General features: G+C 42.7%; 1 protein-coding gene across 1 annotated transcript; it reads left to right on the top strand.

The window, feature by feature from the left end:
- The first annotated feature begins 54 nt into the window (after nucleotides 1-54).
- On the top strand, nucleotides 55-17,835 carry clic4 (chloride intracellular channel 4). Its single transcript, XM_068338813.1, has 6 exons — nucleotides 55-442; nucleotides 11,339-11,448; nucleotides 13,163-13,288; nucleotides 13,627-13,733; nucleotides 14,923-15,104; nucleotides 16,129-17,835. The coding sequence occupies exons 1-6, from the start codon at nucleotides 374-376 to the stop codon at nucleotides 16,291-16,293; spliced, it is 759 nt and encodes a 252-aa protein (XP_068194914.1). The 5' UTR covers nucleotides 55-373; the 3' UTR covers nucleotides 16,294-17,835.

The following is a 17,835-nucleotide window of genomic DNA, read 5'->3' as shown; positions in this document are numbered from 1 at the left end:
CGCCCACATTTTGTTCCTCTGATGACGTCACATGTTTAATTACTCCCGTTGCTTCTTCCCAGCAGACCTCATCCTCCAGCCCGTATAAAGAGCCCCATGTCCAGGGATGTTTTAGTGACCTCAGGTTTGCTAACTTTCCGTTGACGTAGGCCCTTTGAAGCAGGTGTTTCTTGTGGGCGCTGCTGCCTCCTTGTCCGCTGTGTGTCACAGACTTCTGTGCTCCGAGCATTGGGTCTTCTTTGGAGAGAAAAAGCGCCAACTAGGCTCCAGCGCGGAGAAGAAGAGTGGAGGAGCAGAGGTCCGAGCTAGTCGGGTGTGGTAGCAGAGGAGAAGCCAATTTGCTAGCAAAAACTTTTAAGTAGCAGCCTTCACAATGTCACTGTCGGTACCGCAGAACGGAATAAAGCCGGACGACGAACCCGTTATCGAGCTGTTTGTCAAGGTGAGTCGTTTGAGAGTTGAGTTTTTCATCTTGGCTGTCTGGCGTTTGGATAATTTAACACTGCGTTCTGGTCATCAAAGCCTTATTTTCAAATCTTTCCGTTACGTGTGTGCGCGTTGGGTTTGACCAGTTGAGCTAACTTTCATCGTTGGTATTCCACTCCCCAACATTTGAAGGAGACTTAAAGATTTCGTGGGGCATTACGTTTTTATTTTTTGGGCTGGGGAGACGCGAACCCATCCTCCCCTCCGTGGCCATGTGCAGCCCAGGGCGGCCCCTCATCCCCCATCGGAGGGGAAGAGAAGCTGCCATGCTGGAAGACTGGGAGCTACGGGAACAAAAGCTGCGGATGCCCATTCAACACTGAACACTCCATCATGCAGCATTTACATGATTTTGCTGTGAGATCAACTGTATACCCCGCATTGTTGCGATTATAACAGTAGAGCCACATCATTTCTGCGCAGCCGTTGCTAAAGACCGGTATTCAGGCTGTGATCTCTGGAGGAGTTCGGTGGTTGTTGCGACAGATCCTCAAGTTTACTGAAGGATAATATTAGGGAAGGATGGTGGCTGTGTGTTAAAGACTTGTCATTGTTTTGTTTTTTTAAAATTCCATTTTATTATTGTATAAATGAATATTTTTATTCCGGAAAGGCTGAGTCAGCGTTCATATATATATATATATATATATACACACACACAATTTTAGCCTGGAGGAGGGTCTTCAGCTAATGAAGTTTTATCTTTTTTTTTTATATTTGAGAACAGCTGTGTTCCTTGTAGCTGTGCTTCCTTTCTTCAGGCTGCTGCTGCTGCGCAGGGCGGGAATATGGCAGAGCGAGGGAAAGGAGGGGGGGCTGGGAGGGAGTGGGGCTGGGTCATTTGGTCAGTATGTAGTGGTATTTTACTTTTCAGTTTAATGAAAAATATTTCAAAAAGTTTAACATGACAGTTCAATTTTCTTGGTATTGTTAAATTGATTCTAATCTTTCATAAGTTTTAGAGGAATTCAGAAGTACCTGCTCTTGGAAGTTTGTATCCTGGCTTTAGAGGATGTCCTGTCAACAGAGGCCTCCTCAGATGTTCTAAAAGTGTGGTGATGTCGCACTAGAGGCTGTCTGAAATCAATGGGATTATATGGAGCCCCAATTTAAATATTTATGGGGCTTTTTTGTGTCAATTTCAAAAAACATTTTTAGACAATTGGATGGTATAGTACACTTAACTCTTAGATATTATTTGGCTGTATACTTATGAAATGCCAATATTTAAGAGGTGCAGTTAGTCAGTCTCATGACGCACTTTACAACATAAAGTTTGTGGAATATCTCTGCTATTCACGAGACTCGGCTTTCAAAATCGAAGGTGTTTTAAATGTGCTTAAAAGTGTGGAGACCATTGGCTCAGGTCTCTAAAAGATGAACTGTTTGGATGCAAACATCTCCTGCAACTGTGTTGTTCTTGTTGACACCATTTTAAATGGAACCTTTCATGGTGAGTCAGAGATGAGTCTGAGTGAAAAGGCAGAGTGAATGGAGAATGAAGTGGCCAGCATTTTCTTTTTACTGCCTCTCCTACTGGAGAGGTTACATCACCCACAGCCCTGGAAGGTTTCTGCTTGTGGCCAGCTCTCAGCCACCAGGCCCTGCCTCACTGGACTGTGAGAAGACTTCCAGAGATTTATTTTCAGTCTGTGTTTCTCTGTCGTCCTTGAATGGGTCCAGGTTATATGCCAGCGTCTGATGTCCACATCCGTCACTGACATCATCGCTCTGACTGTGTGGTGTTAAACTCAGTGGTGGGAGAGAATGGTAGGCATGCAGGTTGCCATAGACACACTCTTAGGGTTGACCCCTGGGAACAGCTGATAACAAACTGTGCTCTCCACACACACACACACACACACACACACACACACACACACACACCAGCGTCAGGGCTCCGCTCCATATTGGTGCTGTCTAATTACATTTCTCTCACACGGGATGCCACCCCGTGTAGACTGATGAGTCAAACACTATTTACCCATTCTGTAGAGCCAACTATTAGGGAGCAATTGATCTGGTCTGTCAGCAGTGTGTGTAGCAACGGTAGTCACATTATCATGGTAACATTTTCCATTGTGTTCGTCTTTGATTGTCATTGGACATGAAACCTGTCGTCTTTTTGGGATGCACACTGCGTGTTCTGTTTTGAGAGAGGGAAAAACTTGTCACAGTGCAGCAGTTTAGATGCTGTTTTCTAGGCAGTTTTATGTGCTGTAGAGAGTGCAGCTTCCAGTCCATTCCATTTAGACGTCTCTGAGGTTGTTGTCTGGTGTTCATCAGAACTGTGAAGACATGGTGTTAAATATTAGTGAAAGTTTAAGCCTATGTCAGTTGAATGGCAGTTAATTACTTTTGAAAAAAAGCTGAACGCCAAAAAGTGCACCTTGTAAATTAAGATGGGACTTGTTTGTATTTTTGTTTTTATACAAATATGCTTAACGTGAAGTGTAAGGGAAAGGAAGGGTGATGAAACTATAACCTGTCACTGGGGTTGCTGAGTCAGTACTGGAAGTGCTAGTTTGTATCCGTGTTTCTATCCAGGAAAGCAAACATGTTGAGTTTGTATGTGTTCAGGGAGGATCTCTACAGACTGACATTACCAGTAGCTCTGAGTACTTACTTAAAGTGCCTGTTAATAGTAAACACCAGTACTCGGAACATGAAACAGTCAGTAATCATGATTGTGTTCATGTAACAGAGCATATACACCTCAATTTTCATTGACAAGAGAAAAAAAGACAGGAGCACATGCAGTGATGACCTGATGGTATGGTAATGAACAGAATATAGATGAGCCAAGGGAAACAGACGGGGCTTTATTTCTACTCGTGTATGCGTGCGTCTCTTGGCTACGAGTGTGCCAGGCTGATGCTACTGGTTGCAAAGCCTTCTGCTTCTCCCAGACCTCCACGTTGTTGCCAGCAGTGACAGCAGATCCAGGAAACATGGTGGAGAGAAGTCAGGATGGCCAAGAGCCTGTGTACATTTGTGTTTACCTCGGGTACAGGTAAAGATCATAACCCCATCGCAACTTCCCATTTTACAATAATGCACATGTGACAGTTGCCACCTCTGCTGCTATCAGAGGTGGAACATGTGCTCCGTCACATGTTCGTATAGAACATGGGGTGGAATAAAGGAATATCAGTCTCTCCTTGAAAAGAATATGAAATGGGGCAAAAGTCTCTCCTAGAAGACATGACTGAGTTTTTTTTAAAGGCCTTGAGGAGAGCTGGTCATGTTTTTACAATCAATTTTAACATGTAACAGTTTTGTGCTGTGTGGCTTGCTGTTTTATGGAAATGAGTCAGCTTTTTAGCAGTTGCTGTGCTGTTGCATGATATTCTATGCTAAGTAAAGTGTGTGTGTGTGTGTGTTTATACGCATGTCTGTCCTTGGATGCAAAATTGAATGAAAATTTTTTACTTTTTCTGTAGCACACACATGGTGTTAGTTATGACTTGGTTATCAGGTTAAATTTACAATGGAAATTGCTTATTGTTTACTTGTTGCTTTTAAAATTGAAAATAATCCACATCCCCCTTGGGTGGCATTCTAGGTAAATGGTTTCTGTTTTTTTAATAGGAAAATCAATAGAGTTAACGTTTCCTGAGCATGTATCAATGCTGTAGTCAGCATCTTGAGTCAGGGGACAAGGATTAATGGATACTGTTTGTTTGATGGTGCTATGATGTTTCTGAGCTGCATATTTGCTTTTGCAGAACCTGGCCTGTCTACTGTTTTAACCATTGTTATCGTCTGGTTGACTGACTCTGGAAACCAGCCACATTGATCTGGCGATGGGATATTACACCAAGAACCTTCCAATCAATATTTACATTTTTGTGGGTGCATGGATTTCATGTTCTCATCAGTGGAATATAGGATGGGTTGTTCCTGCATCTGTCAGAAAGCCATTAAAATGCCCCGTATAAAATCATGTTTACTCAATAAATCCAGAGGAAAGGCTTAGTTTTAGGAGGAAGTGAAGCCTTATTTGTGCTGCCCCACCAGGAAGCCAAAAGCTAATGAGGCGTGTCTCCTTTAGCTCAAGAACAGGAAGTGAGGCCACCCTGGACCAACATAGATCAGAGACCTTCCAGATCTGATCTCAACATAAACTCGTAATACAGTAGTTTGATTGGTGTGTTATACTGGGCTGTAGTCTGCATGAATTAACAGGACAGTGCCTGCAGCTTTAAAATCAGGATATAATGCTTGCTGTCATGAGATGTTTCTGGTCCTCTATACGAGGAGACTCTGCACCGCCCTAATGTAATTCAATCAGTCTCAACATGATCCAGTCAGCTTGTGTTTCACATGCATCTCAAACCCAGCTGAGGTGTATGCATCAAAGGTCCTGCGCCTGATCATGGAGGCTAGGATGACATCTTTTTGGACTTATTGTATCTGTCTTAACATTATATTGTGCATTTAGAAACCTGAGTTGGTTGTTTGTTTCTTTCACACAGGTTAAATTCAAGAATTCTACAATATGAACTCAGCTTATAGCACTGAGACAGTACAGTGGTACCTCTACTTACGAAATTAATTGGTTCTGGAAGAAATTTTGTAAATAGAAAATTTCGTAAGCGTTTTCCATGCAAATGCCCTAATTCATTCCAAGTCCCCCAAAATTCAGACATAAATGTTTTATAAAGCATAGAAATGCATCAAAACATATAAACAAATACATGTTACAATCATCTTATTACACAATAAATGAGTTGTGCATAAAGTAAAAAACAGAATAAAAATGATGGTCATTTACCTTTCAATTGCTGTCCTCATTGTTTTTTGCCCTGTTCATGCGCTCTTGCCTCACCATGCCGAACTACAGAGTGAATTCCAGTCCTCCTTTTGAACTTCTCCAACCACCGACGCGATGCCTTAAACTCCTTAAACTTCCTTTTGTTTTAATAATGTGGCGATTGTAGATATACAACCATAGTCTTTGGCGAGATCAACCAAACGCATTCCTTTTTCATTGCTTTGTTTGTCAGTCAGTCAGTCAGTCATCGACAGATTACCACCGCTATATCCACTGAGCGGGTCACGGGGAGCCGGAGCCTATCTTAGCGGCATAAGGCGTGAGGCGGGGGACACTCCGGGCACGACGCCAGTGCACCGCAGAGCCACACACAAAGACTCCGTCATTTCTCCGTCACTTTCTTGGGGTCCATAGCAAATACTCAAAATGTTAATATACAGTATTTGCGTAAAACTATCAGAACACGTCATGGGTCGAGGGCCGAATGACGAGGACGCTGCATAGACTCCTATCTAGCTGTACACAGACAATGGGATGCCAGGATGCTAGGTAATAACCAATAGCAGAGCACCTATAAGAATGTTGCGTCCAGGAACCTTTGGGAGCTGCGAGTAGCAGCCCACACTGTATTTTTACCTTTCGTAACTCAAAATTTATTTCATAACTAGAGGCAATATTTTCCTGTTGAGTCGTTTCATAAGTAGAAAATTTCGTATGTAGAGACATTCATAAGTAGAGGTACCACTGAATAGTTGTGCAAGAAACCTTTTAGACTTTGTCCTCCAACTTTCCATAGATTCTGTTTGTTCTTAGATGGTACTCTTGTGCTCCAGTACAATCAGTCTATGTCTGAGTGGAAGTGTTGAGGATTCCACAGGCTGATGTCAGACTGAGTCAGAGTCACACCCAGGATGTGATGGGGTTTTTACTGTGCCCTCATATTTATGAACCTTATGGTGAAAATCATTTTGATCAGAGTACAGATGATTACATCCCACTTCAAAGTGGTGATGTATTGTAATTGTCAGTGTTTGTGTGTTCGTCCATTAGTCCGTTCATCCGTCCGTTAGTCCGCCAAATGTCTTCACAACTGTTGCAGATAGAAAGATGAAACAAAAAGCACATTACTCAGGCGCAAAGGAGATGAAAATGAAATGATTACTTTGACCTTGAGAAAACTAGGTCAAGGTCAATTTTTAACTTTTGTACGCTCAGCAACTGGATAGGATAGAAAGACGAGGGAGAAGGCCAGCAGATCAAAGATACTGCTTTGATCAATGACAGAAGGTCAGAGCACTAGCTTTGATCTTTGATCTATGCAAGCAGGTCAGGGTAAAATTTTGAACTCTGGGGTGTTGCGGGATGTTGCAGTCTGACAGCATTGGTTCTTGTTGACAACTGTTGCTGTCTAATTTATTAGTTGGCATTTTGCATTGAGAAATTTTCAATTAGTATTTTTCTTGAAATGGTCATTCATAGTTTTTGTCATGGTCATGGCTGGTCATCGTTTGGCGACAGTATTATCAAACTTTGCATCATTCCTAGGACTGAAATCGGCAATAAAAAAATAATTGTCTGCAGGTATATGAGTTTTTTTGTCTTTTCTATGACCCCATGATGACCTGTGGCATCGTATCCAGGGTGTACCCTGTCTTTAGCCCCTAGCCATATGGGATAGACTCCAGCAGACCATTGACTGCAAGGTGGATGGAGATGATTACGGTGATCCTGTGTACAAGAAAATGGATGGATAAGTTGCTTTGTCTGTTAAACGTCTGGGGTTGTAGCACTCACACACCAAAAATGACATGCATCACTACAAGACGTCTAGATGACAACAGAGCTAATGCTAGCTGAGGGAGTGCTTTAGCATGAAAAAGAAGTTTGCCCAACAGACTGCAGACAACTGCTGGCTCAACACAGGCAAACAACAAAACATTATAAACCTGAGTTTTGATGTTTTGAGTTGTCGCGTAAGTTGCATGATCAACTAGTAAGGTCAGAGAGAGATTGCCCAGAGAGATTGTTCTTTTTCACATAGTTTGGGGTTGATTTTTATTTGAAATTGTAAATTAGGTTAAACCGTCTACACCAAGTTGTCCCAGTTAACCCCTGAACCTGGTTCAGTTCATCTAAATTATGACTGCTATTAGCTGAGGAGTCCAGCCTGGTACTAATAGCTGCTCAGAGAACCGGCCCAGCCCTGCATACTTTTCCAGCCGACAGGGAGAGGCGTTGCTGCTGTGACGTTACCATGGCAGCCCACTCTCAAGCTTGCATTCCTGCTGTGTGCTGGAGCAGGAGGAGGAAAGCTGCAGCGCTTGTTACATCGTCGATTCCTTATTCGGTCAAAGTGTGCCTTGAACTTGATGAGCAGCCCACACAATTTAGAGTATGATGTTGGGAAAGCTGTCTTGCTAAAATTAGACTGTGCTCAGAGACTGAGAGGACCTGCCCAGTTTGAAGAGGATCTATTGTACTAGAAGGCTGCCTTTTGAGAAGTCATGATTCTGATCAGAGCACTCAAAAACATAAATGCTGTCAGAGGAGTCGAGGTAGAAAAGTGAGAAAGTGAAAGAATTTTAGAGAATGGAAGGCGAGGTGAATGACTCATAGGTTTTATGTGACTGCTTGTGAAAATGTTATAGGACTACACTTGTGAAGAGAACATCTTGTGTTAAGTGTGCACATACGGCCATGTTATGTTCAAGTCCTGGCATGATCATTATTTCTTGGATGAAAAGAGCTGTCAGTCAGTCAAAGACGCTTGATAGGGAGGTAAAGAGCATGTCATAACGACGCTGCTGGACCTCATGCTATCTGAGGTCTCATTGTTCCTCTTCAGGGCCACCCTGTCCTAGAGACTGGCTTCGAGATAACATCCGACCACGGCATGACTCAAACCCTCCATTGGGCAGCTGTGTGTGCTTGGCATTAAATAAACAGGCATTTGTTGACTCAGGGTCCATCCATTGAGCCTAAATAAAGCTTGAGAGTCCGCTGGCAGTAGTCAGCTGTTCCTGCTTCTGCTGCCCAGTAGTTATTCTAGCCGTTACACATCGGGGAAAATCTGTCTCAAGCCTCTGTTAAAGATGGTGTAACCATCTGCAAGGTCTGAATCATTTTTTGACACAGAAGGTAAAATTGCAGGCTACACACTGGGCACCACTAAATGTTCCTGTAAACGTTTCTCGCATTTGGAAGCACAGCACTGGTTTACTTCTTGGAAAATGTCTTTTTCAACTGGCCTGTCCTTATAAAGGCCTGTTCAGATTTTTTTTTTTGCCTTATGTGTTTTTTATGGGGGTGTTCTCTTTCCCCTTGTAACTGGTGACGTGCTTAAAGTGTTGTAAACAAAAAGTGCTTTGTGTTGCTGCTGTATGGTTCTCCAGAACCCTTTTCTGAATGTCACATTATGAAGGTTGTAAGCTGTAAAATGATGGGAATGACGCTTGAAGGGTTCAAACCAGTTCATTCTTTATTTTAGGCTTCACAAACATAAGGGGTCGGCTGAACCCTTCTTCTTTATTGGGTTCATATAGGATGAAATTCAGGGCGCAGAAGCTTCGTGTATCGCAGGCAGTGGAAATGCAGCTCCAGCCAGCAGCATCACTAAAACTAAACAAGGCAGCCTCTCCAGCAGGACTAACAGGACATTTCTGGAATAGTTTTTCCCTCCACCCCATATACCCAACCCCCCTCCCCTGTGACTCCACACAGGGGCCCAGTATAAGGGCAGAGGGATAAATTAGGGAGAACAGGAGTAGGAAGAAACAAGCAACATGCAAAACAGTAGCCAAACTCTGAAGCTGTCTGCCTCAGCTTCCTCCTGTTCGTCTTTTTTCTAGCATCTATTACCGCCTGCTCTGCTTTATTTATATCAGCTCTACCTGCAATCTCTTAATCTGCTCTTGTTTCGTGTAATATCTCATGCTGTTTGTTTCGCTGCAGCAGATCTTTGTCAGTGTGTAACAGAGAGCTGCATGGAGTCGGCAGCAGTGCAGACTCCAGAGGGTGGAGCTCTGCCACGGCTCTGAGAAAAGACTGAGACGGAAAAGTCTGGTGTGTTGTCCTCAGCTGGTGTTGCTGTGTCTTGGCAACTCGAGACAGAGCTTTAAAGAAGATCACTGCGATGGAAGTACAGTAAACAGCTTTGTAATGAAAAGTGGCATTACTTTGCGTGGTTTGCATTTCTTCAGGTCAGAAAGAGAGCTTACTTCACAGTTTACCTGTGAATGAGTAATCCCCTCCACAATGTGTGCTCTGCTTTCCATGCCATATGTGTCTGCTTATTGTCATGGAAACCGTTGCTGTGCTGCATCTCCACCCTTAATCCACAACTGAATGGCTCTCTGTAGGTGTAGTATTGTAGGGAAAATGGAGTTCCACTGATGTCTTTAGCGAGTCCTCTCAGACTCTGCCAATGCCATTGATAAGCCCTGAGAACCACAGCGTTCAATGGTTCAAGATTTAGTTTGACCGTTGAATCATGTAAAATGAAAAGGGGATTTATTTGCAGAACAAAGACTTGGTCTAATCTAATCTGAGCCTTCAGGGATTCATTGAGGGAGGGAGACGATGGGTCCAGCAGGCAGATCACACAGAGCCACCCTGTTGGGCGTCAGAGATGACAGCCAGACTCTGACTGGAAGCCCCAGAACAAAATCTCCTGTTCAAGAAGATGCACAACCCACACGTGAAACCAAGCAACAGCTGTTGAGATAAGAGCAATATCGTATTTTGTCTGACAATATTGGTGAAATAATACCACTGATTTCTATTTGCTTCACATAGCGCGTCAGTTTTCACATCACTCCCTTCCAGGCAGACGTTGAGGTGAGAATTGCAGGGAAGAAGGAAGGAGGAGGGTGCAGACAAAAATCCAACCTGTTATCAGGCATTCTGAAGAGGCTGTGGTGTGTCGAGTGAAGAGCATTCCTGTGCCAATACGTGAATGACCTTCATACTCGCTCTTGAGTAAAATTAATTTTATGTGGTCATTACTACCAGTCTTTACTAGAAACTGGTATCCATACAGGTATCACTTAATCATAAAGATTGTTATTTACTAGTGCTTGAGGACAAAAAACAAACGTCTGACATGCAGTTTGAATGGAAATGAGAAAATATAAATGTCGTTCATTAAGATTCTGCTTAAAGCTCAGTTCAAATAAATGCTCATTCTACTTTCCAATATAGATTAATACCTGTTTGTCATTAATACGTTAGAGATTGAAATGACAGAGTGATGGTTTGAGGGTGGAGAGGTTTCTTGGAGTTTGCAGCTCCCCCTCATGTCATTTTTGTCACTATGGAAACTGTTTGTATTTCCTTGTGAAACGGTCTGCTGAATTCAGGTTCATTCTGTGTTTTCATGCTGTAGCTCAAGCTTTCTGTACACGTCTCTCGTCTACTGAGGAGGAACCTTTTGACATTTTAGGAATTTTAATGCATGTTGTTTTTAACTTTGCTCCAGATATGTAATTAACAAGAATTACTGTGAACAGGGATTACTTGAGGACTAGTGGGTTCCTGATCTGTCATGTTTATTACTGCAGAGAACACACATTGCTTCCATTTGTCCCGTCACTGTCGGCCTTTTCTTTCTGCAGTCCAGCAAAAGCAGAAACAAGGCCTTTCCTTGTCTTAATGGCTCTAGACGTTTCCTCTTACCCTTACAGTAGTACTTCAGATTAATGGAGGGGATGTGTGCTTAGGTAGTTGAAACAAGGGCACACCACTTTTTTTCCATCCTATTTAGGTCTTATTTTCCAAGGGCAGCATTTAATGTGTAATAAAGAATCATTGTCTTAAATGGCTCCTTTGTGGGTGCAGTAAAATGCCATAACATGGGTTGTGCAACAGAGCTGTGACCGCGGTCACGCTTGCAGGGATGTTTCTCATTGTGTTTGTCGCAGTAATCCAGGGACAATCTGTCCAGAGACAGTTAGATGTTTTTAAGGTCTGTCGGGTGTTTTATGCCTGCTCCCATCTCAGTGGGTGTCCAACCTCTCTTTAATGGTCTGATAGTCAATCTGTTCCTATTCTAACTTGCTATCTGTCTGTTTATTACAGGCGGGGAGTGATGGCGAGAGCATCGGGAACTGCCCCTTCTCCCAGAGGCTGTTCATGATCCTGTGGCTCAAAGGTGTCGTCTTCAACGTCACCACGGTGGACCTGAAGAGGTGAACCCACTCCCATTTTCCCTACTCATTGACATGTGTCCTTGTTCTCTTTTCACTGGTTGTTAAACCATCATAAAAATATTCCTCTTGTCACGGTGTTTCCACAAAGACTTCAGCAACTCGATTTAGTTTCATCCAAACCCGTCTTTATCACGGTCGCTGCTTTCTGACTTATTTGGCTTTCCCATGATCCTTTCCCAGGCAAGAGAAAAAAATAAACATTCTGACTCAGAGGGTATTTTCGGTTTTTCAGCTTTCAAACTTTTTATCTAGTATTTTGTGATCAATATTATTTTTCACCTACGCAATCTGAAAACTTATTCCGGACCTTGAATTTATTTTTCATCTCTGCAGCGACGGAACATACTGTCACTTGTGGATGCCAGAACCATAAGCTCTCCACCAACCCTTCTGTTTTCTCTGGTGATTCATCTAACTGCTGCCTTGATATTTTTTTCCACCTGTTAAGTTAGGACAGGCGAGTGCCACATCATTTCCAGACATGGTCAGATATATATATATATATGGTCTTTCTTCATCATGTGCGTTTGATTCAGAGATTCGAGATTTCTGTCTCCTCCTCTGGTAGATGGAGATCACTGCAGAGATGTTCCGCAATAAATTGTGTTTCCTTATTTAAAACATGCATGGTTTTCATGCATGCGTTCACATTCAAAGACTTGTGCTCAGGCTTGGGCCTATTTGCATAAATTTTCCTGACAGATAAAAGCTGGCTGATGTCCTGTAAATTTCGGTGGAGGATTTCCACCTACTTAACAATGTAAGTTTACGCTCTTCAAACATGCCTGTGTTCAGCAGGAGTTGCTGCTTGGCGTTTTTTTTTAAAGTCCTTTCTTCTTCAGTCATATAGTGTGTTCTCTTGAGTCAGAGGAATGTATTGCAAAAGAAGATGTGTGTTTGCTGTGTTTATTGTTTTATTGCAGCATTTAAATGGAAGATGCTTGCAGATGTCACATGTCACTGCATGGGTTCATGTGCTCTCTCGGGTCAAGGCTATCCTTGCTATCCAGATCAGCATATAAACTAAACAAACAACAAATATTACAAGCTTAACAAGTTAAACTGTCAAGTGGCAAGTTGTTGGCTTTAACATGTTGAATACGCTTAGTTCACACAGTGGCTAAAAAGAGCAGGTGTGAGGATGTTGGGTTAGTTGATGTTTGTCGCTAAGGAGCTGCTGTGTGTTTCGCTGCCTCAGAATGGATTAATCCTCAGGGTCCTGTGGCTGCGATCACGCTGCTCATTCAACACATGCTTATTTTTGTTTTGGTGTCAGTGTGATCTGCCCACCACAGTCATCAGGAACAAAATGTGCCGGTCTGAAGGCCACGAGAGAGAGGAGGCATTGATGGAGGCCGCCATACAAACGCACACACAGGCAACATAATTAGCTGTAGCTGCTGAATGAGGATGATGTAACGGTGAACTATCACCGCTGAAGTACTAAAACGTTTTAGTTAATCGAATAACCTATTGATTATTCTGACCATGAACTGAGTAAACAAATGAGAATTATTGCATGCTTAACAAAAGTAATATGCAAAAGAGAGGAGTTTAGTTGTCTTGATTTTAAGCAAAGCTTTTAATCAAGTTTTTAGTAGTTTAGTTACTCAGACTATTCAGGAAACTTTTTCAGCCCGGGTGATGTTTGCTGTTTGCATGGGATCTGAAGTTGCCCCTCTTGTCCTTCCAGAAAACCTGCAGACCTCCAGAACCTGGCCCCTGGCACACACCCACCCTTCATCACCTACAATGGCGAGGTCAAAACTGACGTCAACAAGATCGAGGAGTTCCTTGAAGATGTCCTTTGCCCTCCCAAGTGAGTACTTTCTCTCCCTTGTGGCAGCTCTTTGCTATGCCTCCATTCAGAACACAGGGAACTGATGTGTCACACGGAATAAAATCCAAATAAGATGTGTTTACTTCTATACTATTTATATACTGTACACAGCCCAAAACAGAAGAACATTCTATTTTTATCAAACATTACTTAAACAGGAGGAAGTGGTTGATTAGATCAGCATTAAAATAATATACATTAGTGCTTTAGTGAAGCCTTCCAGTCATCGGGCATCTATGACAGAGGGAAAGAGACTCGGGTCCATACATGCAGTGCTGTTAGAGTATTTATCCTGACTTGCGTTTTCATCTGTTTAGATTCATCAAACTTGGTGCGAGACACCCAGAGTCAAACACGGCTGGTATGGACATCTTTGCCAAGTTCTCAGCATACATCAAGAACTCCAAACCAGATGCCAATGAGGGTAAGATACGTGTGTGTGTGTGTGGGGGGGGGGGGGGGGGGGCATCGACACAGACACACACCCTGGTGGGTACGAGCATACATACAGGGACCTTCTGTGTAGAAAGAGTTGTGCGATTGGTTGGCAGGCCTGCTCTGATTGGTGGATTTCACCTTCAGTTGGAAACTCAGAGCTTTTGTTCTGCTGCCTCCTTGTGTCCTGATCCTTCACATCTTGCGTCTGAAGAAGAACCAGAGTGCTCATGAGCCCATTCTTCCTGTTGACTCATGCGGCGTCATCCCTGCTTGTCTTATCACGCTCTTCATCAGATTCCCTTATCCAAATATGAGAAATATGTAGTCTGTTGTCTCGAAGATCCCGTTGCATCCTAGGTAAAACGGTTCGTGGCATTGTTTCCATCCCTAGAACTCTGTATTTTGGGAATACCAAGATTTCGTGTCATGTTTTATTTGGCTGTTCTCCGCCTTGGGAAAATATTGAACCACAGTGAGCTCAATATGAAACCCAAGGCTGGGTCAACAGACTTTGTGGCTACGTCCCGTGGATCATTGATAAGCGGTCACCAGGTCGACTGCGGGACCACTGACTTGTACATTCATGTCATATTTTTCAACAATGGAATTGGTAACATATAATCTGCACGTCGATTATGGGTGAGGCCAGTCCAACACCTGTTCAACCAAATATGGGCCCTTAAAGTGTGGTGGGGTTGATTTTTAAAGATGTTGGTTACAGCAGCAGGCCCATTATAATGCAGCACTGCTGTGATGTACTTCTTTAAAATGTACAGGTGTTAAAATTCTATTGATTTCCATGTTTTTATTGTATGCAGAAAGCTGCTGTTTTATAAAATACTGCCCCCATGTGGTTGAGCAGTGAATTAGTGAAGCAGCTATTTAACCCCATTAAAGACTCTTAAATGTATATAATAAAACTTGTATCTTATTACAGCCCCACCAGAGTGACATAGATGGTCAATTTTCAGTCAGTGCAAATCTTAGCTCAATGTCCTCAAAAAGTTTTGCTTAGTTTTACATTTAAAGGGGAGCTTTCCATTCTCTTCTGTTATGGTGGAAGTTATTTTCTACTCACATCAGCACAAATTGAGTTTTTCCAGTAATGGGGCATCAGTGTCCTTGGAACCAGTCTGTTGTCTTGTTTTTGTTGAGGATCTGGTTTCTCCCCGCAGGTTTGGAGCGCAGCCTGCTAAAGACTCTCCAGAAGCTGGACGAGTATCTCTGCTCACCGCTGCCCGATGAGATCGACCACAACAGCATGGAAGACGTCAAGGCCTCCAATCGAAACTTCTTGGATGGGGATGAAATGACTCTGGCCGACTGCAACCTGCTTCCCAAACTGCATATAGTCAAGGTGAACGCTGACTTCTTTTATGTATCATTGAGTCTTTCTTAAAGTAAGCTGACCTCTCAGCCAATGAAGTGCTGCAATATCAACTATACTGTACCAAACTGTTACGTAGCTCTTAAAATTCTAACGCTACCTGACCTATCTAGACGTAACAGAAGCTTCTTTTCAGTGTCAAACCTGAAATTGAATGCTTTTCCCCTGAGCTATATTCTTTTTGTTGAGGTTACTCGGTCCTTTTTAAGGTTTGGACTCAAATATTCCAATACCAAGTAGTTTTGAAGTAGTTCTGAGCAAGATGATGCCTGCGTTCAATTCAAAGTTAAAAATTAAATTCTTTTGTACCCAGACAAAAGCAGACTGTTCTCCTGGTTTTCTCTCAGCTGATCATTAAAGTTGTCCTTTGTTTTAATTTAAAGTGTAATTGACTCTCTACCCCTTCAGCTACAACCTATAAAGGTTGTCATAAAGGGAAGCAGATCACATAAGATTAATCAGTTGCGTTATTTAAAGGCTAAAGGACGTGTACAACACATGTCAGATTCCCCTGGTCCAAACCAACAATAATTGTGTTTTAAAGCGAGTAACATTCCAAACCCCAAAGTTTATTCATTCATTTTCTATACCCGCTACATCCGCTGTCGCGTGGTGCTGAAGCATGTCCAAGCGGACTGGGGGCGTAAGGCAGGGGACACTCTGAACGTGGCGCCAGTGCACTGCGGAACTACATAGAGACAGACAAACACGCATGCACACACTCATACTTGCGGTCAATTTGAAGGTGGCCAATTAACCTGAAGCGCATGCTGTTGGAGGTGGGAGGAAGCCAGACAACCCACGCAGACATGGGGAAAACATGCAAACTCCGCACAGGGTGGGACTCGAACCGGGAAGAGTTTTGCTGTGTGGCGACAGCGCTACCCACTGCGCCACCATGCTGCCCCAAAAGTTCATTTAAATCTTATTGAGGAAGAGCAGCACAGTTTGACATGTTAACATGATTTATGTCTTATCATATCTCCTCCTCCAGGTGGTGGCCAAGAAGTACAGAGGCTTCGACATCCCCAAAGAGATGACTGCCGTCTGGAAGTACCTGAATAATGCTTACACACGTGAGGAGTTCACCAACACCTGCCCCAGCGACAAGGAGATCGAGATCGCCTACGGAGACGTCGCTAAGCGGCTGGTCAAATAAAGCTTCTGTGTCCAAACATCTCTCTCCCTCCTAACCTGCCCCTCTACAAACCCCTTACAAGACACACACACACACACACACACTGGGACTGATGTGCTCATTCACGAGAAAGAAGAAAAAAAACTGGACTTCTGTTCCTTCTCTCCCCACCTAGAGCGAACCCCACTGCATGAACCCCTCTTGATCATTTTACCCGTTTTATGAAGTTTATTCTGAAAAGGTTATGCCTACCTTTCATTGTTATTTGCTTGTTGTTGTTTCTGAATGTCATGAGACATCTGGGAAACAGTCAGATATCTGTCAGTGCTTATCAATGTCGGGAGCTTCATCATTCACACTCCCTGATAAGTGACCTTCAAACTGACCTTTCTCCTGTTTGCACAGGGAAGGTTGGAATACTTTGTTAATGTTCTGTTTATTATTAAATTGGCTCTCATGTAGGAATGCTATAAACTCAGCATTGAGAGGCTTTCTTTTGTCTATTTGGCTTAAGAGACATTTTAAACAGTATTGAAGCTGCAGTGGCTTGAGTGTTTGGTTTAAGTTGAAGCTAATCTAAACCCATGTGGTTCATGCATCACCTAAGAGATGCTTTATTTCAATTATGAGAAGTTTTAAACTGAATCAAAATAATTGTAACTGCTGGTGAAACGACCTGATACCATGCTCTGGTTTCTTTGTTGCTTCAAACAGGCAGAAAACCTTGTAGCTCAGCTCAGAACTGTAGTGAATTTCTTGTACCGGCTGCAGAAGTAACTACTCAGGAAGTGTCACACCTGAGATCTAAGAAAAACCCTCAACCTCATGTAGCTTAAAGATGTGTAGCCTGGCCTTTTATTAATCACCACATTGCCATATAAAGTGTTGATTTAAACACTGCAGACTCTTTATAAAGCCTTTACTTTGTGCTGATTGTAGTGGTAGTTTGTGTTTTATGTCTGAGAACCAAAAGAAGGGTCACATTCTGATCACACTGTGGATAGGATGACTTCGAAGACTAGTGAAGCCACACATTCACCATGTCCTCCTCTGAAGCCTGCTGGAATGAAGGGCGATTTAATATGCAGCCATGTGACAAGATTTTAATGACCAAACCATCAGAGGAGAGAAGGAAACAAATGGCGGGCGGAATATCACTTTCTTGGTTCGGGCTTCGATCTCTTAGGCAGTGAATGTATGTTGTGATGATCCAAAAGTGCTTTAGTGCGGATTTATTTCCTCCCATTTTCCATGTTTCTCAAAATGTTATGTTATTAAACATTTAAAAGACAAAACAAGGAATTGTAAATATTTTGATTGCTCAAAGTTCAATTTGTAAATTTTATACATTGCATCTGCATTTGGAGGATTTTGTTTTCTGCATGGATTCAGTTTGTAGACATACCATCTCCTCTTTGCCTTACTTGTTTTCTCTGCAGACATTTATTCGGAGATCGTAACGTGAGTGATGTTCAAATTAGAAAAAAAACTGAAGCTGGGTCGTGGCTTTTTTTTTTTTTTTAACAATGACTGAATTGAAATAAAACTCTTATTGGAACACTA

The sequence above is a fragment of the Antennarius striatus genome, chromosome 17 (assembly GCF_040054535.1).
Source record: "Antennarius striatus isolate MH-2024 chromosome 17, ASM4005453v1, whole genome shotgun sequence".
In the NCBI taxonomy this organism is placed as follows: Eukaryota; Metazoa; Chordata; class Actinopteri; order Lophiiformes; family Antennariidae; genus Antennarius; species Antennarius striatus.
Note: the sequence above shows the minus strand (reverse complement) of the source record. Positions and strands in the feature narration are given on the sequence as shown.